This window comes from Pelodiscus sinensis, chromosome 1 (genome assembly GCF_052426305.1).
Source record: "Pelodiscus sinensis isolate ZL-2025 chromosome 1, ASM5242630v1, whole genome shotgun sequence".
In the NCBI taxonomy this organism is placed as follows: domain Eukaryota; kingdom Metazoa; phylum Chordata; order Testudines; family Trionychidae; genus Pelodiscus; species Pelodiscus sinensis.
In genome coordinates this window covers 128,423,245-128,448,872 of record NC_143052.1, presented here as the reverse complement: position 1 = coordinate 128,448,872, position 25,628 = coordinate 128,423,245, and the positions used below count along the sequence as shown (strand labels likewise).

Here is a 25,628-nt window from a genome sequence, read left to right as displayed (position 1 = left end):
CTAAACATATTTATACCAGCAGAGCATCTGGCTCATTGGTCAGTACGTTTTCAAGAACGCTGGTAGATCACATTTAAAGTACTGCAGTACTAGTGCAGTGATTTCATTGCTTCGGCTGCTCCTGCCCCCTAGTCCCTTTTTCTCTCTTTTCATTTTAAAAAGGCCAGGCAATGCGACTTTCCTGTCTTCTTTAGTTCAAGAGGCTATCCCACAACCAGTAACTGCCAAGATCACTCTTCTCTCCTTGCTTGTCAGTTTGTTTTTTCCCATTTTTACGTGCTTTCTCATTGGTCCATGATTTTTCAAAAATAAAGGTCAGTGGGACAATAAGTTCATTAGCCAGTTCCCTTGATAGTGGAGGATGTGCCTGGTATGGTTAATGAGACATAACTTGCCTTCTGCTACTGAGGTTTTCCACTGTGCATGTTGTCCGTACACTTTCCCTTCAAAGTCCAAAGGCACGGCTTCTAGTGCAGGACTGACTGGATCATCAAAAGAAGGGTCTGTTTGGCAGACTGATGGAGGTGAATGATCAATTAAGTATACCTTATTATCTCACATTAAGGATTTGCTCTGCCATAGGGCATTTTCTGAGATACCAGTTCTGATTCATACCAGTATCATGTCTGTGATCTCCCCTCAAACAAGATGCTGATAGGTTGTAGGAGAACAAGGGAAGGGCAGTGCTACTCCCAGTCAGGCTCATATATATCATCCCAATGCTGGCTAGATTTCCTTTTGAGGTCTGGCTACATTCTTATATAGAAGGACAAAGGGGAGTTGCCTGAGATTATATTTAATTTCAAATGTGTATTTGTGTGACTATTGATATACAAGCAGTCCCCGGGTTACGTACAAGATAGGGACTGTAGGTTTGTTCTTAAGTTGAATTTGTATGTAAGTCGGAACTGGTACATATTGTAGGGGAAACTCTAGCCAAACATTTCTCCAGAGCTCAGTTTTATTCTCCCACACCTCACTTCCCTCAGTCCTTTATTCTCAGGCTGAGGTGTCTGCTGAGAAAAGCCGCTCTGCGTCTCCCTGGTCTGCTGGGGAAGGGCGCTAGCTTCGCGTATCCCTGGTCTGCTGGGGGGAAGCAGCTAGTGCGGGGTTGCCTCACCCCGTTTGTAAGTAGGGATCCGATGTAAGTCGGATACATGTAACCCGGGGACTGCCTGTATTTAACCAGGAAATTTCACCAACTAGCCTGAGATAAGCTAGAAATAGCCTCAGTGTGTGTGTGTGTGTGTGTGTGTGTGTGTGTGTGTGTGTGTGTGTGTGCGCGCGCGTGCGCATTATTAGAACAGTTATTCAGCATATTAATAGTCCAAACTTGTATATATCTTCAGCTATCAATAAAACGCAAATTTAAACCAATATTGCTAATTCATTTTTCTTTCTCATCAGGCCTTGCAAGGCTCAGTACAATAAATTAAATTTGGAATATTCATGAAAACGTAGAAAATAAAACACTGATAAAACACAATTCTAAAAAAGAAGGGCTCAAAGAAAACCACTGTGTAAACTGCAACAGACTCCATGTCTGACAAGAAATGCATGTTGGTTGTGTTGTTGTTCTGGTAACATCTTTATTGTCTAAGGCAGTGTTCTCCAATTTTATTTGGCCACGGACCCCTTTTAAACTCAAAATAATTTTACAGAACTCCTAATAATAGTCTTATATATGGAGCTGAAAAGAAGACCACAAATAAGTAAGGATAATAATAAACAAATGCTAATTGAATATATTCTCACCAGTCATGTTGGTATGCAAAAATATGCATAAAAGAAAGTCATCTTCAATAGATTTATCAACATCATAATGGACAAATACTAGCAAAACTGCAAGGCCTGCAACATAAGAGGACTCATCTAATTGTAATAAATATGCATCACATAGATTCAGCTGAAAAATAAGCACTTTCTTGATGTCAGTAGCAAGATTGTGAATACAACACGTGACAGTATTGTTTGATAGTGACACAGCCTCAACTTTTTGACAAGACTTCTCATCCAACATACACATTACAATATCTTTTGCGCATGGTTTTACAAGTGATTTCCCAGTTGTGTGCACTTCTCTGGTGAGCAATAAATGATAACTAACTCTGTGAGGGTATGTCTACACTACAGCACTAATTCGAACTAAATTAATTCGAATTAGTTAATTCGAACTAAGCTAATACGAACTAATGCATCTAGACCTAAAAACTAGTTCAAATTAGCGTTTTGCTAATTCGAACTAGCATGTCCACATTGAGTGGACCCTGAACTGAGGTTAAGGCTGGCCGGAAGCAGTGCCGGCAGGGCATCAGGTTAGGACTTAGAGCGTGGAGCTGCTGCCTCAGGCTAGCCGAGGGCTGTGCTTAAAGGGACTCGACCCCCACCCCGGACAGACAGTTCTCAGGGGTTCCCGCTCGCTTGTCTAACTCGATGAGGGACAGCAAAGCAGTCCTGGCTTAGAGTGCCCTGAGTGCCCACACTCGGCACATCACAGCACTCGGCCATCAGCCCGGCTGCACTTGCCATAGGCTGCCATCCGGGGAGGGGGGTCAATCGGGGGCTGCAGGAGAGCTTCCACCCTAAGGAGCCCGCAGAGCCACCCCAGTCCTCCCCATCGGGGGCTCGTACCCCATTCCTCCCTCACCTCCTTCCACTTACCCCTCCCTAGCCCTCCTTCCTGATGTACAAAATAAAGGACATGTGTGTTCAAAAATAGAAACTCTCTTTATTGAACAGAACTCAGGCAGACTGGGAAAAGGAGGTGGGAGAGGGGAAGAGAGAGGGTGGGAGAGGGGAGGGCAACTAAAATGATCAGGGGTTTGGAACAGGTCCCATATGAAGAGAGGCTAAAGAGACTGGGACTGTTCAGCTTAGAAAAGAGGAGACTGAGGGGGGATATGATAGAGGTCTATAAAAGCATGAGTGGGGTGGAGAGGGTGCATACAGAAAAGTTCTTCATTAGTTCCTGTAATAGAAGGACTAGAGGACCCCAAAGGAAAGGAATGGGTAGCAGGCTTCAAACTAATAACAGAAAGTTCTTCTTCACGAGCAAATAGTCAACCTGTGGAACTCCTTGCTGCAGGAGGCTGTGAAGGCTACAACTAGAACAGAGTTTAAAGAGAAGTTAGATCAAGTCATGGAGGCTTGGTCCATGGAGTGCTATTAGCCAGGGGGTAGGAATGGTGTCCCTGCCCTCTGTTTTGGAAGGCTGGAGATGGATGGCAAGAGACAAATGGCTTGGTCATTGTCTTCGGTCCATCCCCTCCAGGGTATCTAGTGTTGGCCGCTGTCGACAGACAGGCTACTGGGCTAGATGGACCTTTGGTCTGACCCAGTATGGCCGTTCTAAGCTCAGGGCTCAGGGTCGAGGGTCTCACTGGACCACCTTGATTTTCATGCACACGTACTCCTGGGTGGCCAGGCTGGCAGCTATCCTGCCCTAGACGTCCACTTTCCTGTATCTAGTGCGGAGGTCATGGATGAAGTCCACGATGTCCGCACTAGACCAGGCGGGCGCCCGCCTCTTGCAGCCCCGGGCAGGCTCCCGGGAGCTGCCAGTCTGGTCCCGGGAAGAAGCGGAGGGCTGGGTGGCAGCGGGTGGCTGGCTCGTGCCGTGCCAGGTGCAGGGTCTGCTGGCTGGGTACAGGCGGGCCTGCACCTGGCACGGACATCGTAGCCAGACAGTGCTCCTTTAAGGGCTCCGGGGCCAAGAGGGGGGCAGAAGAGTTTCCCTGGTGGTGCCCAGAGTGGCCAGCAGGGCAAGCTGGGGAGGGCTAGTCTCCCACTAGTTTGAATTAAGTGGCTACACAGCCCTTAATTCGAACTAGTTAATTCGAACCAGGCATTAGTCCTCGTGGAATGAGGTTTACCTAGTTCGAATTAAGTTTGAACTAGTGGTTTGCATGTGTCGCGCCTATCAAAGTTAATTCGAACTAACGTCTGTTAGTTCAAATTAACTTTGTAGTGTAGACATACCCTAAGACTCTCCGAGAGTGAGTATGGGGATTTATGGTGGTATATAAAAGGCGATTGCACCACTAACTGACTTCACACATAGTGCTGAGTAGTGACATCATCGTCCCCACTCTCTGGTTAAGCTGGCATTACACAGGGACACTTATTGTGGCAAACACAAATGAAAATTGTTTTCAATAAAATTCATAAATGCTTAAATATTCATTTTTTTAAATCATAAAATGTTATTGTAATGGAATTTTCTCATTGAACCCTTATTTTCACTTCGTGGTACCCCAGGGTTCTACGGAACACCATTTGGGCAACACTGGTCTAAGGTTTACCCAAGGCCATAAGTTGCCATTTCCCCCCCATAATCAGAGAGAACCAAATGAACTATTTGTGTTTCTTTTCCCCTTGCATCTCCCAATGTTTCCACTGTGCCTTGTAAAGCTCGACTACCATGTTATGCAAAATTGACTGAAATGGTCTTTCTCTTTGATCTAGGAATACAGTTTAATTTTTTATGAATGCAGTGCCTGTTCTGGTCATAATACCCGAGAGCCGGTTCTCCACTTAGCTAGGTAAGGAGAACAGCCTGTGGTTTTGTAAAAAATAGACTCTTGTATGGGTAAAAATCAAACTAGCTGAAATGAAGTCTGCAAAGTACACAATGAGGAGAAAGTTCAATATCAAAAGATTTGTAAGGGAATTTAATTGATCCCTATCACTGATAAATGAATGGATTCTATTTGTTCGTTCTATTTGTCTATTTCTATATTCCTACTTGTCTCTGATAGGAACCAACCATCCTCTGTCTGAATAATCTCTTTTAACTTTTAAGTTGTAATCAATAGTGCTGGTCCTGCAAGAAGCTCCAGGTGAACAGATTTGTGTGCCCATCTGAAGCACTGTTGATGCCAGTGAGCTTTGCATTGGCAAGAGTCTGTCTATGCAGAGTCAATTGCAAAATAAGGGCTTTTGAGTGGTGGAACGTGAGTGGAGGTGCAGCAGTACGCAGTGATGGCTCCCAGAGGCAGACTCTGGGGTGCTAGGGGAATGCACACAGTCATGGACATTGCTATCCTCTTTAACAGGGAGCTGCAGAGTGCGCTCCCCCTCCTTCTCCCCACCCCGTGTCAGTTCAGTTCTGCTACCTGACTGAAAGACTGAGGAGGAGAGTTTCTAAAGCACCTACAGGATTCAGGTGCACAAATCCCAGTGGAATTCAATGGGACGTGTGCTCCTAAATCCTAAAGGCATTTTTGAAAATTTCCTTCAGATAGTGCAGAAACCTAATGAATGGCAGATATTGGAGACTGCATTTCCTGGCAATGCAGCTTGCTGCTTTGAGTCTCAAAAATATTTATAAGTTGATCAGCTACACCTGCTGTTTTCCAAATAAAGGAGCAAAGTCGATTTTGCAATACAACAGCCTTGATGTTTGTTTTATAAAAAATGTACTCACTTATTAATTCACAAAATTCTGTCAGTCTCCCAGCTATCAGTGCAGATTAACTATGCCTGACTGTGATGGTGTGGGGTTTGTTTCTTGGAGGTATTATTGCCTTTTTCTGAGAGTAATTTCTTTTTGTTTCCTTCCTAGGATTTTAAAAGAACAAGAAGACAAGGTGAAAGAAAAGACTGTTCAGCTGCAGCAAGACTCAAAGAAAAAGTCTTGTTGTGCCAGATTGTAGAAGATTAGGGCACATTTAGACAATGATCATATATCATGTACCACACTACAGTGCATCATCAGATCTGCCTTATGTTCAAAATATTTCTTATGCTGCGCAGTGAATGTAGCAAGAGAAAACATCAAAGAACTTCATGCACACTCACTTTTCTCTCTTTGCTAAGATGAAGGCCTTAGTTAGGATTACTTAGATTGTAAAGGCTTCAAGACACCTTTTGTTATGTGTTTCTATGTCAGCACCATGGGGTCCTGATCCATGACTATGTGATTAAACGCTACCACAATACCAAGAAGAAATTTACAGTACTTAGAACAGGAAGTTAATTTTGATAGGGCCTGAGCATAAGCACCCTTGCTTTGAGTAGTCTGGTTGACTTCATTGGGGTTGTTCATATAAATTTAGAGTTTACTGGATTAGATCCCTATTCTTTTAGCCTCAAACCTTGGTTCCATGTTGACTTTCATTAGTTGTGTCTGTTTTTTGAGGAGTTTTAAATTATGATTATTTAAATTTTAAACATAAGCAATTCAATGTAAGATACTCTGTTAAGGTTTTGAATGTGCATTTACTAGAATGTAGGGGAAAAAAGATTTTCAGAGTAAGCCTTAACTGACGCACACTACAAATCGACATTACGATTCTTACTAATTACACTGTTTGCACATGGAGCCTCATTGCGGAGGGCATAACTCATGCTGCAGTGCCTTTACATGACTTGTTGTGGGGCTATTCAAACCAGTACGGGTTTTACACAGCCAGCCATGTTCTTAGATGGAAGATGACTGTTGTATCAGACTTATCTCTGACACAACTCCAACTTTTTTCACAAGGCTCCACCACAGAAGATTTGGCATAAGATGGCCAAAATGTTTGAAGCTGTCTGCCTGATGTTAAACCCATATTTGGGGAGAGTTTCAAAAAGTATCTCATGGCGTTAGGAGCACAGATCTCACTGAAATTCAAGGAGACTTATGTTCCTAAATTCTTGAGGTGCTTTTTAAAAAAACTCCTCATTGTGCACCTAAACAAAAGCCTTGATTTAAAAAAGCGCTGAGCAGCCAGCCAAGTCCTTTTGAGTTCAATCAGAGCTGCTGGGGTTACAACACTTAAAAAAATCACATCCTTTATGTAGGTGCCTAACTTTAGGGACCAGTCTTAAAATCTTGTCCTAGAACAACACGCTGAATTCATTTTTTCCTTTGGCCACCCTGGCAGAATATGAATTAAGTGAGCAATTTTGGAGCAAGAATCTGAATAATTCCTGATGGTATTCTTCTGCGCTGGACACAGTGGTGTGGCTGTGCCTTCAATAATTGTTCTAAGAGCAGGTGAGCTGGCGCAGAAGAAACAGAACCTGTCTCAGTCTATTTTGTCAACAGAACAAAAATGAGGATTGTTTGCTATAAAAAAGGAAGATGATTTATACATTGTATTTTCAATCCATTTTCTAACTTTCTGAAGTTTTTTAAAACTTGAATGACACAAATTTAAAACAAATGTAATTAAAAACACAAGACTGTGCTTTTATAAAAGACCAGAAAAGCTAAACACTAGTTGTATATGTAACTATTTTATTTTATTTTTTGAATAAAACCTTTAAAGTAAGTCTGTGTGCTGTTGGGACATCTGTTTCTTGGTGATATTCATTTAGATGCCAATCGCTGTAGAACAGGAGTTTGCACATTTTTCCTTAGAGCAACTCCCCTTCTCCATATTGTGAACCCACTTTGATATCTTCTCAAATAGCTGAGCTTTAGCTAGGACCTCTCCTTCCATCAAGCTAGGAGCTAATTCCTATTTAGCACTCAGGATGGGAGAGATGGTCCAGAACCATCTAACGCTTGCAAACCATTCCCATTCCAGTGGGTTATGACAACCACGCTGAGGACCCCCACAGCACTATTTTACAATAGAAATACAGTGAAGAAGAGCAGCACAATGTTCCAAACGAGGGCAGGCTATTCCCTTGGCTTCTTTATGTATAGAACCATGTTCTGGAGTGACATCTTTATGTATAGAATCATGTTCTGGAGGTCAGCTATGATGGGAGGGACACACTATGGTTGCACTGGGTTATTCCTACTGTTAACGACAGCCATCAGTGTCCAGCCCTAGAAAAAAGGAAAGCTGCTTTTTATCCCAGTTTCAAGCTGGGATAAGTGTCTCCAGTTCAACAAGAGGTTTTGCCTTTCAACTACAGTGGAGACAAATCTCCAGTTCAGCAACACCTCTGGCACAAGAACATTCTGCTCTCCCCTGGTTCAGGATTCCATATTTTGGCACTCAAATGTCAGAAATTAGCAGTCTCTGGGCAACCAAACCAATTCAGCTAAGATGTAGAACACGGGTGGGCAAATATCAGCCAAAGGCTAGATCAGGTCTTCCAAGATTAGTGCCTGGTGGGCCCCTACCACTATATTTATCTGCACAGGCCCAGGTATCAGTGATAGCAGCTCCCATTGGCTGCAGATCACTATTCCCAGCCAATAGGAGCTGTGAAAAAATGATATCTGGGTCTATGTCACTTCCCACAGCTACCATTGGCTGGGAACGGTGATCTGTGGCCAATGGGAGCTGCAATCGTTGGTACCTTGTACCTATGGAGTACCAGGATTGATGGGGTGTCATCAGTGGTCAATTTAGCAGGTCCTTACTAGACATGCTAAATCAAATCCTGAGAGATATTTTTTCTGGAGCATCGATCTTGGGGTAAGTAAAGACAAGCCCTTTAGCCAGTTTCTGTTAGCCTCAGCAGGGTGGTTTCCCTTTGTGTATGTATCTCCAGAATCAGGCCCCTAACTTCTGATTTCCTGAAGAGCAGAGTTGTCCTGAAGGACCACAGATGGGGGCGGGGGTTGACCTCTGAGGCATCCTGCTGCTATTCCTCTCTAATGCTTTAAAGGCCAGTACAGTGTTCTGATACTGGAGCAGGAAACAGATACAAATTTAGTTGGTGAGCAGAACATAAAAGTTATGAGTCCACCTTGCTGGGGGTAATAAATATAGCATGTGCCATGAATAAATTGCTGATTCAGAGTTCTTGATTTCAGACCTCTGCAACACTGGAGAACACTTTTGTCACTGGATTGTCACTATTTCTTTTCCTTCTTCGCTCAGACTACTATTAGTCATTGTGATAGATTCATCCCTGGTGTAACTGCTGATTTTAATGGCATTTCTCCAATAATGCATATACTTGTGTTCCTTGGTTCTGAATGATTCTGGATCATAAAGAGACACCTCCCCGAAGAAGTTCTTGTTACATGCAGTGAGTCTGATTTTGAGCTCAATTCCACTGGCATAAATCCCGATTTACACAAATGCACAGTAAGCAAGACCCAGCTCAACTTGTATCACTCACCAGTGATGCTGTGGTAAACTGACAGGAGATGGCATGATTGACAGACTAAATGATACTGAGAGTGCGTGATTCCAATCTACATGAAAGCACTTGATATTGATTGATCCTCTTCATTTACAACATACATTATTGAGAACATTTTAACTGCAGTGACAATAATTATGTGAGTGGTGTTTTTAATGTGCCCAGTCCTATGTCAAGAAAATCTTATTCCATCGGAGATCATTAATGAAGAGTTCCACTTCACTGTCAGCACAAGTGGGAACTTGCTTTATAAAGCAGTTATGCACAAATACAACTGATTAGCAGCACCTTCCTAAACTCATCTCACACAAAATAGAGAGATGGGCTTTTGATCTTTAAAATGTCTAAACTTAGTATTTGCAGTTCTGAAAACTTTAAAAGCTAGTAATTCAGCCCAGCTAAAGAAAACATCATACGCTCTGTTAATTTGAAAGAGGTAAAAACTAATTCCCCACCTGATCCTGTTAAGGGTGAATGGATTTCAATCATTTTTTTTGTTCCAAGAGAGAATTTCTCCAGGTTAAATGTAAGGGGCATTGTGAACAGCAGTAGCCCCATTCAGACTACATCTACACTACAAGTTTTCTCAGTAAAAAATATGCTAATGAGGTTTAACAGGTAGTTCGAACTAGGGCTTTATTTCAAATGCCTGTTTCACTGCCGCGTATAGACGCGGGCAGTTAGTTTGGGCTTGTAAATTTAAAAAATGGCACCCGGCCAGGAAGATGCAAATCAAGCGTGGGATATTTAAATCCTGGGCTTGATTTGCTATTCCAAATACCTACATTTGCAGCCCTAGTTCTAATTAGGCTACAAGTGTAGATATACCCAAAGAGGTCTGAAAAAACTTCTTCTGAAAGAGAGCGCCCACACTGCAAAAGTGCATCAAAAAAGCAATCTGCTTTTTTGAAAGATACTGTCCAGACTGAATAGACTCTATCTCGCATGTAAGCTTGATTGCTATGGATGGAATGGCCATCAGAACACCTGTGCTTTTTCCCCTTTCCTCTTCTTCCGAAAGAACTCCCTCTTCCCCATCCACACACGCCTTTTTCCAAAAGAGCTCTTTCACAAAAAGGCTTCTTCCTCATAGAATGAGGATTACCAATGCCAGAAGAAAACCTTCTGTTCTTTCAATTTTCTTGTGGAAGAACGCAATTGCAGTGTGGACTTTCCTCAAGTTTTGTTGGAAAAACGGACATGTTTCTGACAAAACTCTATAGTGTAGACATACCTTCAGGCTGCGTCTACACTGCAGGCTTCTTGTGCAAGAACTGTTTTGCGCAAGCGTTCTTCTGCAAAAGGTCTTCCACAAAAGCACGTCCACACTGCCATGTGCTTTTGCGCAAGAGATGTGCTTTTGCACAAGCATGTCCATGGCAGTGTGGACACTCTCTTGTGCAAGAAAGCTCTGATGTCCATTTTAGCCATAGGGCTTTCTTGCTCAAGAAATTCATGTTGCCTGTCTACCCTGCCTTCATGTGGAAGAGCTCTTGCACAAGAGGGCTTATTCCTCTTGGGGAAAGAAATAACTCTTCTGGAAGAAGCCCTGTTTTCCGACGCTGTACTGTAAATTTTACTTGTGCAAGAACGCACATGCAGTGTAGACGCTCTGCTAGTTTTTCTGCAAGCACAGCTGTTCTTGCGCAAAAAGCCTGCAGTGTAGATGTAGCCTCAGTGGTTGGGATCAGGGAAACTTGGACCATCTCACTCTTCAAGATCCTGACCCAGGGGCAGGGACTCCAAAATTGGTGGGGAGAGAGGGAAGCCAGGGAACATACCCCCAAATGGGTATGAAAAGACCCTACAAAGAAATAATACAGATACTGTGACAGGGTGTTTGCCCTGCACTGGCCCTTTAAGGGCAAACCCCAGCCTGGAGCAGGGCCTGGGAGTCTAGCCGCAGCTGAGGCTGCATTAGTTGATTAGGGCCCAGCTGGGAGCTATATAAGAGGATGGGCTGCTGCTTCTAGAGAAAGCAGTGAGAGCCTGGCTGCTGGGGGAATAAGAGGTTCCCTGGAGCTAGGGCAGGGCTCGGGATGCAGGGCTAGGGGAGCTCTGGCCAAGCAAACCCCCAGACTGCAGGGCCTGCAGAATAGCCTGCTGAAGGAACAACAGCCCCCGGAAGGGGGGCTCAGAGACTGACATGGGCACTGCCGGAGGGCAGTGTCCTGAAGAGAATGCCGCAGCCTGGAGGAAAGAGGGGAAACACCACCTGAGGGGAAGGAACCCAGCCAGCAGAAGGAGCTAATTCCTTGGACAGATGGCAGGGGGGTGCTATGGTGGTGAGTGAACCCCCTCACAGATACAGAGTTATTTTCTTTGTGCTCAGGCTGTGGTGGTAGAGATTGTAAGAGGACACCAGAAGAGTTAAAGAATATCTAGAGCAGAAACAGATATTACAGACAGATGTCATTGTATTTAGGTAAGTCTCTGACCTATTTCTCTGACATGCAATGATGTATCACCTTGCCCTTGTTTTTACTGTTTCTTGCTTCTCCATTCTCTTTAAGCTTTGGTGTTTTTCTCAGTATTTTCAGAGCATGATTTTCTATTGTTACTAGAATTGTCCTCGTCCTCTTTGTAAATTCTCTCATGCCTAGTCCTTGCTTTGTTTTCCTTCCTTCAAGCAATAGTAAAAGAACACACACCAACTTTTAAAATACCCTCCAACGGTCAAGAGAAAGTGCGCAAAGGTGGCATAAAGTTCATCTTTGCCTTACCTGATCCTGGAATGGCACGTGGGAGCTTGCATGGTGCTCCAAGTTACATCCCTTGCTAGTGCTCTGAGGGAGCAAAACAGCTGTAGGGCACCGCCAGGAATATCCCAGGTAACAGGCTGAACACACAGCGCTGTGCTGCGTGACTGCGATATGTTCGCACTCTGGTTCAGCAGTGCTTTCCCCTCACTTTGTCCAGGTCTAAAACACTGTGCTGGATAAGGTGCCTGGCAGCAGAGACATGGGCCTTTGGTCTCAAAACTGTTGTTAACCTGCAGTTGCCGTAGCAACCCAGTATCACACCCACACGCTTGGGAACGGCAATCATGCCAGTGCTCAGCTCTTTGACACATGGCATAAATCACTAAAATATCTCTTCTGTGACAGGGCTTCCTCTGGTATTACTTGAACAAAGACATTGCCTTGCACTCAGCCAGCTCTCAGATGGCAGAGAGAGAGAGTTTGCTGGGCTGGAACCGAGCTGGCCTGCCAGCTCGCATATTATGAGCATTTCTATTTATAACCGCACATTAGAGCCACTTTGCATAATGGTGAAGGGCAGCCCTTTAATGATGAACCCCCTCCTTTTGGTAAGCACAAGTGGCAGGGATGGTGGTTTTGGATAGGAGGGGCTGAGTATTCAGACAGGCCTACTCCATACAGTTACACCAGGGCGTGACAGGATGCTCTGAGTTCTAAACAAGAAACCTAGCCCTCACTGAACTACATGGGCTTTCTCCATTGACTTCAATGGGGTCAGGATTTCCACCCAGCCCTGCCACTGATTAAGTGTGTGAGACATTGGGAAGTCATCTGAACTCGCTGTAGCTCAGTATCAAATGGTTTTTTTTTTTTTTTCCCTCCTGGAGGGGGATCCTTTATTTTAATCAGTGACCTGGAAGAAAACAAAATCATTGCTGATAAAGACTGCAGCTGACACAAGGGAATGGTAAATAATAGAGGATAGGACACTCCTTTTGCCCAAGGCCCCAGCCTTTCCAGAGTCTCTCCCTCTCCTTCTCCCATTCTCACACACACTTTGCCCAGGAGTGTGGCAATTTTGTGCCCCCTTCTCCCTTCCCGGCTGAATGTCATTCATCTAGAAACAAAGAACACAGGCCATGTTTACTTGATGGGGAACTTTCTCTTGGGAAGTGGTTATTCTGAAAAAGGGTGGGAGGTCATGGTGGATAATCAGCTGAATAGGAACATGCAGGGTGACACTGTGATCAAAAGGTGAATGTAATCCCTGGAGACTCGTCTAGACTACGCTGAAGTTTCGAAAGAGGATATGCAAATTCTGCAGGAATTTGCATATCTTCCAATCTCACTTTTGAAATCAGAGCTTTCAAACACGGCAACCTCCCCCTCCCCCATTTCGAAAAGCATCTCTTCCTTAAAAAATTTGCATATGTGGAATTTGCATATCCTCTTTCGAAACTTCAGCATAGTCTAGACATAGCCTATGTGCATAAACAGGGGAATCTTGAGCTCAAGTATTACATTCCCTCAGTATTTGTCATAAGTGCCACAGGTACTGGGACACTGGGCCCAGGCCTTGTATCCACAATTCAAAAGGATGTTGGAGAGAGACAAGCTGCAAGAAAAACTAAGAATTGGGAAGTATGATTTATAGTGACACTCAAAGTAAAAGAAAAGTAACCAAAGAGAATGAATTTTATATTCCCGCATATGAGCACTTATGATGGAAGGGCCTGTGAGCTCCTCTAATAAAACACCAGAAATAATGCCATGTCACACATCTGCCCAGTCACAGGTAACCAACACAGAAAATGGCAGTTGTTTTTTACGTCTTAGTGGCTCAGGTAGACTTACTGTCAGTGCATCTTTAGACAGGCATATGGGTTTGGCTGCACATAGACGATACTTGTAGAAGAGCTCTGTGTGAGCTCGAAAGCATTTCTCTCTCACCAATGGATGTCCAGTAAAAGATATTACCACTCCAACATTTTCGCCCTAAAACTTGTGCTGGGATAGTCTCCGAAGCTTTTCTGTCATGTTAATCTTCTTTTCCTGATTTGTAGAGGACATGTACTGCCTAAAAATCTTCATTTTGCCACTCAAAACCCAGCGTCATGTTGTTGGCCCAGAGGTGTATCAATGCCACAGAGCGCTACTTCAACTTTGCTTAACACAAGCGTTGCTTCTCTGTACACATCCGTTCCATTTTATTACAAAAATTGAGTTGTTTCCTCTAATTGAGATGCTGTGGTGGTGGTGTGATAACAGCAATTATGGGATAATCAGCTGAATATGGAAGTAAACAGCGGTTTGGTTTAATCAGGCTTCATTAGCTAATCACTGATTTGTCATGCCAATAAATGTGAAAAATGTGCTACTGTTTGATGCTAAAATATTTTTGCTCGCTGATCAGTATGACAAATAATGGCTAATCCTAAATGAATTGTGTGCTTTTTTTCTGGATAGACATTTCATAGTTCTGCAACAAAATGATGAGTCAAGTATAGTTGGTCAGTGGAGAGGGTAATCCAGAAGGTCTGCTTTTGAGTTCATGCGGGTTCTGCACTGGACTTACTCATTATTCCCCAGGTATAAGTGAAACAGGAACTTGGGCTAGAGATAAAAGTACAGTAGTGAATTGCCAAGATAAACCAGAGAGTACAACTGAAAATGGGTATTAACTTCAGCCTTGATTTTAATTAATGTTGTGTTCTGGAAATGTTACAGACTGGTAATTCCACACAGACTCATCGAGCTGTGACCCAAAATGGGGTATTTTCTGAGAATTAAAGATTTCATTGGGAGAAGATTGTAGTCATCTCATAATTACATCTGTAGGTATCGCTACATAGCTGATCCACTACATCATTCTTTCTTCTTCACATACTTCATGCCACTTCTCATTCCAGCGTGCAGTCTTTCTGGAAAAGTCGGTAAAAATCAGATAGAGGACATGGAAGAAGAGCAAGGGAAGATGGATGGTTAATATGCAGGAGGGGTTGTGCACAAGAGCTCTTGCTCAAAAAGACGTGTGTGGAGGGAAAACAGGGAATTCTTGCAGAAGAAACGCTTATCAGAAAAAGCGCAGCTGCTCTGATGGCCATTCTGTTAATGGCAATCAAAGCTTTCTTGAGCAAGAGCATCAATGGCAGTGAGGACGCTCTCTTGTGCACAAGTGCATGGCAGTGTGGATATGCTCTTGCGCAAGAACTTTTTTGGAAGATCTCTTCCGCATCATTGAAGGGATCTATCCTGTTCCTTACTGCCTATTATCCCATCCATCTTATAGCATTCCACCCATCTTTAATGTTGTCTACTAAACTTTTAAAACAATACATGCAGGAGGAAAAATAATAACATATTTCTTGTTCAAAGGATCTAATATAGTATAACAATATGGATTACATCTTACATATTAAAAGAGAGAACCCAACTTCTGTATACCTGTAGTTATTGTATAAAATATACAAATTAGTAAACTACAAACACTTGTACAAAACCTGCACCAACTTATAAACAACACATTTCATAGTCCAGACATATTGATTACTTAAACTTTCTTCTATTAAACCAACACTACACTGGTTTTTTAAGTTGTTTAAGTCTACACCATAAATTGCATAGCTTATTTCAAAGTAATTTTGAAATTTCGAAATAAATCGCTATTCCGAAACATCCCTTAACCCTCATGGAATGAGAGTTACAGGGATGCTGGAATGGCACGCCCATTATTTCAAAATCTATTTTGAGTGAAAGATTTACCTTGTCTATAAACATTTGAACAGGAAACAGATTTTTTTTAAAAAAAAACAGCTAGCACATTTTCTTTACTGATAGACAGTTTTTTATTTTAAACACTATCAACAAAGAAAACCAGGTGTGTATGTATTCTTTATGGGAAGAGGGTGAGGGTTGTGGAGGGACAGGTAGGGTAGGCCAGGCCAAACCCCCATAGGGGAGGCCCTGGGGAGAGTCAGTGGGCTCCTTATATTTGGACACTAGCTGGTGAGCCTGGCGGATGGCAGCTGTCCGGGGCTGCTGAAATGCCCTCTACTTGCCATCAGCACCTGTCCTGCACCCCGGCAAGAGGGCGTCCCTTTTCCTCTCCATCAGGTTCTGGAGGGTGCAACATGCAGCCACCACCTCCAGGATGTTGTGTTCGCCCATCTCCAGCCATGTGAGGAGGCAACGGAACCTCCATTTCAGTTGGCTGAAGGCTCATTCCACCTGGATGCGAGCCTGGCTAAGATGCATGTTGAAGAGCTCCTTGCTCACATCCAGGTGGCTGGTGCAGGGCTTCATGAGCCACGGCATCAGGGGGTAGGCCGTGTCAGCCACTATGCACACCGGTATCTGCATGTCCCTGAGTGCGAGGTGCCGCTGAGGGAAAAATGTTCCTGCCTGCAACCTGGAGTTGTGGAATATGCGAGCATCATGTGCCTGCCCCGACCACACGACACAAATGTCCATAAAATGTCCCCGGTAGTAGACTAGGGTCTGCAGCACCATGGAATAGTAGCCCTTCCGGTTTATAAATTGGGCTGCTCGATGGGGCGGTGCGCGGATTGCCATGTGTGTCCCATCTAGGGTTCCTCCACAGTTCGGGAATCCAAAGGTGGTAAACCTGGCAGTGATGTTGTCCAGGTCCCCGAGACAGATGAGACTCTTCAGCAGCTCCGCATTGATGGCCCTCACCACCTGCAGCACGAGACGAACAGACAGACAGACAAACCAGGGAGTTGGACCTAAGCTCTTGGGAGGAGAACCCTCAACCCACCCTTCTCTTTGTCAGGACATCTCTCTCCCCCCACATCAGTGCAGGGGTGGCCAAGGAGCGGCCTCCATGTGCTACTCCATTCCTCACTTCCTCTTGCCCTTGCCTGACAGTCCTCCTTTCTCAGTGCCCCCACTCAGCAGGGCCTGTCCCCCGACAGTGACTTATCTCCATCAAAAAACAGGACTATGTAGCACTTTAAAGATTAGCAAGATGGTTTATTAGATGATGAGCTTTCGTGGGCCAGACCCACTTCCTCAGATCAAATAGTGGAAGAAAATTGTCACAACCATATATACCAAAGGATACAATGAGGAGTAACGGTAGTTCGAATTAGGAGCTTTAATTCGAACTACCTAGCCCCTGCTGCGTGTAGCCGTGGGCAGGGAGTTCGAACCACCAGGCATTTAAAAATGGCGGCGCCCAGGAACATGCAAATAAAGTCCAGGATATTTTAATCCCGGGCTTCACTTGCAAGTTCGAATGACTACATCAAACTAGAGTGGCAGTATAGACATACCCTCAGTGTTCCCAAGTGGGGAAGGTTTGACTATTAAAGGTGCTGAGGGAAATGTATTTAGTTTTAGGAGTTTTCAGAGTGGGGACATGAAACATTATTTTATACTCTTAAGAGGAACCCCAAAATGTTGAACTAAACCTTTATTGTTGCTAACAATAGCTGGCAGTAGAGATGCAGATATAGAAAATCAGCAGTTTGCATCCAGCAGCACATTTCCATTATAGAAGAAAACAAGGTAGCAAAATTAAGACCAGATTGATGGCATAAGGTAGGTGGAAGGTCAGTGACTTATGAAAGATAATATAGCAGTGGAGAACTGCCAAAAAGTCAAAAAGATTAGTTTTCAGAGTTTCCAACATATACATTCTTTAAAAGGTGTAAAGTATGATGATAGTATATTCAATAGTGAGTTATTTTAGTTGTTAGATCACCATTGAAATATATGTTCACCCTTATTTCTGACCATGAGAGAAACATCCAGTGAAAGTATAGAGAATAATAGTTTCCTGATTATGTGATAAGGACTGATTCACCTCTCAATTATATTATGTTTACACCCATATCACTGCACTAGGCCTTGTTTTCGTTTACATTTACATTAAAGCCAATTTATATTGTCAAAGGTGCATTGGTGTAAATGCGAATCAGGCCCTACTCAGGGGTGGGCAATAATTTTTGATGGGGGGCCACTCCAATATTTTGAAAAGTAGTCGAGGGCTGCATGCTTCCGTGATATTAATGGAGGAAGTGAGGGGTCTGGGATGGAGATTGGTTGCAGAAGGGAGCCCAGGATAAGGGATTTGGGTGCAGGAGGGGGTGCTGGATCTGGGCAGGAGTTTGGTGATGGAGACAGTTGTGACCTGGGGCACTGGACTGGGGTTCAGGGGTCTGGGTTGTGACCTTGGGCAGGGAATTGGGGTGCAGGGTCTGGAAGGGGGCTCTGAGTTCAGAAGAGGGACAGAGGGTTTGGCTTATGTGGGGTAGAGGGGAAGGAGTGGGGGTGGGACAGAAATTTGGGAGGAGGGGGGTTGGAGTGCCAGAGACAGACTCTGGACAGGTGACTTACCTGGGTGACTCCCAACCAGCAACCCAGGACATTTCTCAATCAGCTTCTCTGACTGCCTTACCTCTGCACAGGCTGCAGGGATAATGTGCATTGGTGAATAAGAACCCGAGGAAAGGAGGGGGAGTGGTGCTTCACGCTGCCTGTTCTTCAAATAGGCTGTTCTCATTGGCCAGAAATCGGCCAATGGGAATGTGCTTGGAGTGGGATCATTCGTGAAGCATCACTTTCCCCCTCCTCTGGCTCACAGGTGAGGAAGAGAAATGGCTGCGGCAGCCACTTTTCTGAGTGGTGTTGGCAGGGGAGGGTGTGGCATGGGGGGGCAAGCAGGGAGTATTCCTGAGGCTCCCTGCTGCATCTGTGGCTGGATCTGGAGGCGTGGCAGGCTGGATCTGGCCCTTGGAGGGTATTTTGCCCAGGCCATCCCTACTGATTTTATCTTAGTCGAAAGATTAGTGTTAGACCTGTACTACTGGTGAACTGCAATCCAAGACATTTTCAGTATGAATGTATAAACTTTATTCTTTCATAATCTGCAATAACTGTGAAATCATTAAATGTACTCAGTGAAAAATGTCAGCTTTGGCACAATAAACCTTTAAAAATGATGTTATTGTGGAGCTGCTGGTCATGACTCTTTCGTTTTAGATGGAACTGAGCTTTACAGTTAGTTAGGGATTTGATATCTTTATGTTTGGAAAATATAATGTTGTCTTCCCCAATCTAACACTGAGTGCAGAATTAATATTTTGAATATTCACGAGTAAATCTAGAGTAATAAATTGAAGAGTGAAAATTAATTTTGAAAGAGAGAGTGTATTCTGTGATGGATCTTTTTTGTACTGAGCCATCTTTACATATGACTACCATTGTGAAGCTATATGATTAAAGATGATAATTTGTATCATTGTTGTTACCAACTGCTATACAATTGCAACAAATTTTGTACAAAATACGTTATCTGCTGAAGATATTTATCCTGTTTATATGTATGTATCTTTGTACATAATATTTTGAATATTGGCTATGTACTTGTGTCTTTAACCTGTGTTGTATTGTTGGCCAACACCCCCAAGACAGAATATGCATTAGAGCTAGATATCTTGATGTACTTCTTAGTGTATACAACTCATATCTCAGCTGGCATGTGACCCGGATTCATCACTGAATTTGGTCCGTTGGTTGGATCATTTGTTTCTCTGGTCTGGTCCAGGTGCTCAGGACAGGAAGGACGATCCATCTCCTCCAGCCAATTGTTGATGGCCTATCGTTTCTCACAAAAGGTCATTGAAGAAACTCATCCCACTCAGTAGGTCGTCCTGTGGATGCCTCAGACAGCAAGGAGCCAATGACCAGCCCCTATAATTCAGCAAGCCGTGTAAAGACATCTGATATGCTCATATGACCCTGGATTGCATGTTGGGATAGTAACTTGCCATTTATCAGGTCTGCGGGCTTTGTTTAGGACAGTAAATTTCCTAATATGTGGCAAAGGATATAACATGAAATATCTCCATGCTGCCTCCTTCCAAGTCTGATTCTCTGGACTGTGTATTTACAACTAAAAGGAGCATCTTGAACTATGAACTAAGGCCCTTCTGGTCTTTTAGGATGGATGTTGGCTTGTAAAGTCTCACTAATAACTCCCATCATTGCTACAAATCTGATACAAGAACTTTACGATCATTTTGTATATCTATGATCCATTAGCCATTTATAAGGCTTCTTTTATTAAAAATCATAAGTTGCTAAAGACTAACTGACAGCATGAGATTTGGGTAAGAGCTGAGTTTCATATTGATCTGGGGACATGTGTCTGATCCTTTGGGACTAGAAAGAACCTCACCTATGATGAAATATAGGTTTTCAGTAACATATCACTGGTTTGGGTTGCCTGGATTGGAGCCAAAGGTTGGAATGCATACGGGGGACTGTGTTTGGCTTCTGGTTAACTAGTGTGGTGCTACAAAAGCTCTTTTGTTGCTTGTTTGGTGAATTTAATTATACAGTACCCAACCACTCAGGGGATTGTCTGCCCTATTTCTTGCAGTCTGCCCTGAGAGTGGCATTATCACCAAGACCTGGTCACCATTATAATTACAATTACATAATGCAAAATTTTCAAACTTTCCCTATAGTGAGAGCTCATGGAAATCTTGAGTACAAGCTCAATCCCAAGTGAAGCCTTTTCACGCCCGATTAAAAGGCCAATATGGCATTAAAAAGGCTTTAGAAATGAAAACCAGAGGCTATCATAACAGACAGATCCCCACGGCTGCCTAAGTTGCAACAGGGGCATCCCCAGTTGCCGGTGCCGCCCAGGTTTGTGATGATGCGGTGGTGATTTAAATCCACTCTGATACCCTCCTCCCACTGTTGGCTACAAGATTTGTGCTGTGTCTTAGAGGTGTGAGATTCTTTGTGTCACTCTCTGTGTAGGTTGCCTTTGTAGAAATTGTGTTGTAATGAATATGCTATTAATGATTATTCTGTCTAATTGTAATGATCATGGCGGTATTAGTCCTGGCCTCAAGTTCAGAATGAGTTGAGCTGCTCTCTCTCCACGCTCGTTTTATCAGTGTTAGCAAGATGGGATGAACTGCTGTTCAAATACTCCGATCTGTTTGCTTTCTTTTCCACTCCTCCTATTTCTTGTGCCTTATTTTCCTATGTAGGCAACAGCATAGAATAAGAAAAATCTTACTCTTAGCTGTTCAGAATATTTTGCACTTAGTGATCTATGCACAGTTTCGGGAGGCAAGGCCCCTGGATCCTACTCTCTGATCCATTGTAAACATCCTTATACAGGTTAGTTGGGGCATAGCTCTGACTCCAACAGGAATTCTTGGAGCTTATTATCCTGCTGTAAGTGCCTCACATCTTGCAAGGACAGTTGCCTGGTTTCTTTGTCTCAGATTCTATTTTATTCTGTATGGGTTCTTATCACCTTCATTACCCGGATTCTGAGCATATTCCAGAAGTGCATTAACTGACATGAGTAACATATGTCAGGGTGATTTGTTCTTTCTCTCATCCACTTGTCAGAAGAACTGCATGTGCAGGGAGGTGTTTTGGTTTGGCATGGTTTTTATTTTTGTCAATACATGCGATTATATCACTGAATTTAAGATCAGAAGGGGACCTCCAGTTCTTCTAGAATGATAGAACTGGAAGGGACCTCGAGCGATCAAGTCCAGTCCAATTCCCTAGTCCTCACGGCAGGACCAAGCATGGTCTATATCATCTCTGATAGATGTCTGTCTAACTCGCTCTTAAATGTCTTCAGTGATGGGGATTCCACAGCCTCCCTAGGCAATTTATTCCAGTGTTTAACCATCCTGACAGGATGTTTTTCCTAATGTCCAAGTTAAACCTCCCTTGCTGCACTTTGTTCTCCTTAGTGTCTGATAATAAGACAAGGAGCAATGGGGTTAATTTCCCCCCCTCCTCCCTGTGACACCCTTTTAGATACCCTGCAAGGGGTTTTCAGGTATGTCTACACTGCAGAGTTTTTTAGGAAAAATGGCTGTTTTCCTAAAAAACTTCACTTACATCCACACTGCAATCGTGTTCTTTTGGGGGGAAAAAAAAATCGAAAGAACAGAGGGTTTTTTCTGACATATATAAACCTCTTTCTACGGGGAAGAAGCTTTTTTTCCAAAAGAGTTCTTTCGGAAAAAGGCACGTGGGTGCGTGTGGGTACAGAGAAGAGGGAGTTCTTTTGAAAGAAGAGGAAAAAGCACAAGTACCCTGGTCACTGCTCCATCCATAGTAATCACAGCTTACATGCGAGAGAGCATCTATTAAGTGTGGATGCTATCTTTCGAAAAAGCAGATTGCTTTTTCGATGCGCTTTGGCAGTGTGGATGCTCTCTTTCGGAAGCGTGTTTTTTTTTTTTTTTTTTTTTTTTTAAGATCTCTTCCAGAAAAGCTTCTTCTGAAAGAAGCTTGCATTCTAGACATAGCCTCAGTCTGCTCTTTTCCAAACTAGTCTGACTTCTTCAATATACAGGCCACCAACACCACTCAGCATCCACACAGTAAACCCAACAACTAAAATGAGACCCAAGTAAATGAGACTCACAGGAGACTAAACTATTACATGCCCCAAGCCAAGAGTAGGAGGGACTGTGGTGCACCCCTGCATTGGCAGGGAAATGAAGTGGGATGCACCCAAATAATCCTTGCAAGTGACCTGCACCTACATGCCACAGAAGAAGTAAAAAAAAAAAAAATCTTCAGGTCACTGCCAGTCTGACCTGGTGAAAATTATTTCCTAATCCTACATATTGGTTTGGCCCTGAGCCTGGAAACTAGAACCATCCAGCTGAGCCCCTGAGAGAACGAGAAGGAGGATGCTCAGTGTTACATCAGAGCTTCTGGTTCACCCTGCCCAGTGTCCCATCTCCAGTCGTGCCCATTCATGATGCTTCATTGGAAGGAAAATGTTTAAAACATCCTCCCAGAATACACTTGGGGGGGGGGGGGGAAATCCCTCTCTGACATCTGCCAGTGGCTGTCTGAAGGCTGAGCTTTAGGAACCTATGATATAAAACAGAAGAGAGCCCTGGGGATGCTGAGCCCCACCCCACCCCACCCAATCACAAACTATCCCATTTTAGAACTGCACTCATAAGTTTGTTCCATCTGTCTCTTAATTTGCCGCCACAACTCCTTAAGTTGCCCCCACAATGGCTATTGGAAAGTTGTTCCAGAACCTTCCCCTTCTGTGGGGTAGAAATCTTCTTCTAATTTCCAGCCTGCATTTGTTCGTGGTCATTGTACATCCATTTCTTTTTGTGCCAAGATTGTCCTTTGATTTAAATAACTCTTTACCATCCCTGTTATTTAGCTTCCTAATGCATTTGTAGAGAGATTAGTCATATCCCCTCTCTGCCACCTTTTTGCTATACTGAAGAACACAAGCTCTCCAAGGCTAAGAGAGCCCTTCCAAACCCCCAGTTAGCCTCATGGCTTTTCTTGTCACCTGTTCCACTTTCAATTAATCTTTCTTGAATGAAGATGACCATAACCGTGCACGGAACTCCAAATGAGGTCTTACTAGTACCTGGTACAATGACTTAATTCTCCTCTAGTTCTATTGGAAAGTCCGTGCGTAAAAAATCCAAGGGTCGCATTTGCTTTTTCACAGCCACATCACATTGATGCTGCACAATCATCCTTGATGGACTCACGCACTCAGGTCTCTCTGCTCCTCTGTCACTTCTAACTTATGCGGCACTGAGCAGAGATTCCTGTGATTAGGTCCTGAGAAGTGTATGACTTTGTACTATTGAATTTTCATCCCATTTCTCTCTCTCTAGTCATCAAGATCATCTGCATCCTCCGGGACAATATTCCAATCCTTCTCTGTACTAATTATGCTTCCCAACTTTATATCATGAGCAAATTTCATTAGCATTCTTCTACTTTTTGTGGCACATATAGACTCTGCTATTCTCTGGATCAGATCTAGTGACAAACCTGTCAATTCTTTTGAGTATGGAGTCCCTGATTACCTGACCTGTCTCTTCCTATTGTTGATATAAATCTGTTTTTATGTGCTTTCTTGCAGTCCCATCCTCATTTTCCCCTTAGGCTCTGCTCCCTGGTTATCTCCATCTTTTCCTCCTCTCTACTGCAGAGACTGGCTTCCCTTCTCTTCTTCCTTGCCACTCCATCCTCTGTCCATTTCTCCTTCTCATTCCCCATTACAATAAAGGTGTTACTCAATTCAATTTTACTACCACTGGCTGATCTCTTCCTCTGCCTTGTCCTTATGAAAGAATGTGGCCAGATCACCCTGCTCTTCGGGCAGTGCTCCCTCTAGCTCAATTTTTGTTCATCATAGTTTCTTGTTTATATTAGCAATTTTGAATATAATTGGAATACAAATAATACTGACCTCACAGGCCGGGTGGCTTAATTAGTGTTTCTTGAGCACAATAAGACCCTCTGATTGGAAGATGCCCTGTGCAAGACCCAGCCTTGCAAGGTGATGAGCACCACCTGCAGGTTGCTTGGTGTTTTCAATTTTCTTTGGTTTGTGTGAGTTCACAAAGCTTAGCATGTCATGGATGGTTCTCAGCACTGTGAAGAATAGGGCCATAAGTGCTCAGTACCCTTAAAATGTGTTTGGGGAAAGAGCATATCACTAGCTCTGTTCAGTTTACTGGGAGCCTTACCATCACCCTTGCCATTACTAGATGAGAAAACCATTAAAGGCCAAACCCTGAGATGCTGAATGGGAATTTTGCCATTGACTTCAGTGAATAGCAAGCTTTCATGTCGTAGCAGTGCTTGAATAGCGCCACATAGTTCACTGCTGCTAGCTAAAGCACGTGAGCTGAAAGGGGAGCATACCTCATTTTTTTTAAATCTCATTTTGAGCAATGGTTGATGGCGCTGCTATGATTAAGTCTTCCCAGCTATTTCTATTCTCGTGTTCTGCCAAACGGCAACATCACATGCTCAAGGAATAGAGAATTTTTCTTATTAGTGGATTAAAATGCTATTAGCAACACCAGCAACTTGAAACTTAGTCTATTTCAAAACGTAAATACTAAAATTGTTTCAGGTGAATTCTCCTGCTTGTGAATTCTCCTGTTGATTTTTGTGGTTTTCCTATTTTTTAACAAGTTGTTGCTGCTTTCTGTAGCAATAGCAGGTGCCAATGACCATTCACAAAGGACCAAATCCTCAAAGGTACTTAGAGGCTTAACTCCCATTGAAATCAAAGGAAGTTAGGCCTCTAAACTCCTTTGAGGATCTGAACCAAAGCGCTGACAAAGTAAACAATCTGAGCAAATATTTTCCTGGTCAACCAGAGTCAGCACAGAGGTTATTTGTGTAATAGTGGGTGCATCTCAATATACGTTGGGGAAAGAGGAACAGACTGGTTTCTTTCCACACCTTTGGAAGTATGATTCCATGAGTGGCCCCCCTGAAATGGAGAAAGGATCTATCGGCTGGTGGTTTCAATAACCAACCTGGGGAAAATAATTGGCCATACCCCGATCAGTTCATAGCCCTGGCCTCAGGGATCTGTGTATTGCCCAACACAAAAAAGGAAATGTGTGGAAACATAAAAATAACATAGTTAAGAAACATAAACTAACAGTCCTGTTACCAAACCTCTAATCTCTGGCAGTTTAGTGGTCAAGGCCTCCACTCAACTACAGGCATCCACAAGGCATATCAAACCCTCACAGTCCTCTACTGAAGTTACAGGAGATGTTCTCCTGTAATTCCCTTATGGAGCTGAGCCTGAGCTCCTCATCTATATCTCCTACCTAGGAATCATCACCTAATCACCTGATGCTTCCATGCTGAATTGGATAATCTGGCTGCCTCTCCAAAATCAGGCTAGCTGCTCCCCAGCCTCCCTGCTCTTTAAAGGGGTGGATAACCTTGGTACAGGTGCTACCCAAGTGTGAGTAAAGACATCAACACCTGGCTGAAAGAAAGCCATCAATTTTTTTAAAGGAATCATAATTAACTGAACAGTGAACAATTTGTTTTACTGCCAAA

General features: G+C 43.4%; 1 protein-coding gene across 3 annotated transcripts in view; it reads left to right on the top strand.

The window, feature by feature from the left end:
• CRACR2A (calcium release activated channel regulator 2A) overlaps positions 1-7,570 on the top strand; it is a 124,454-nt gene extending 116,884 nt beyond the window's left edge. For 2 of the 3 annotated variants that reach the window (XM_075900595.2, XM_075900586.2), the window contains 2 exons: positions 4,465-4,541; positions 5,564-7,569. In XM_075900595.2, coding sequence (XP_075756710.2) covers positions 4,465-4,541; positions 5,564-5,654 — 168 coding nt within the window. In that variant the 3' untranslated portion in view covers positions 5,655-7,569. Of the gene's footprint in view, positions 1-4,464; positions 4,542-5,563 lie in introns of all 3 variants that reach the window. The other variant, XM_075900589.2, reaches the window with a different exon arrangement.
• The last annotated feature ends 18,058 nt before the right edge of the window (positions 7,571-25,628 follow it).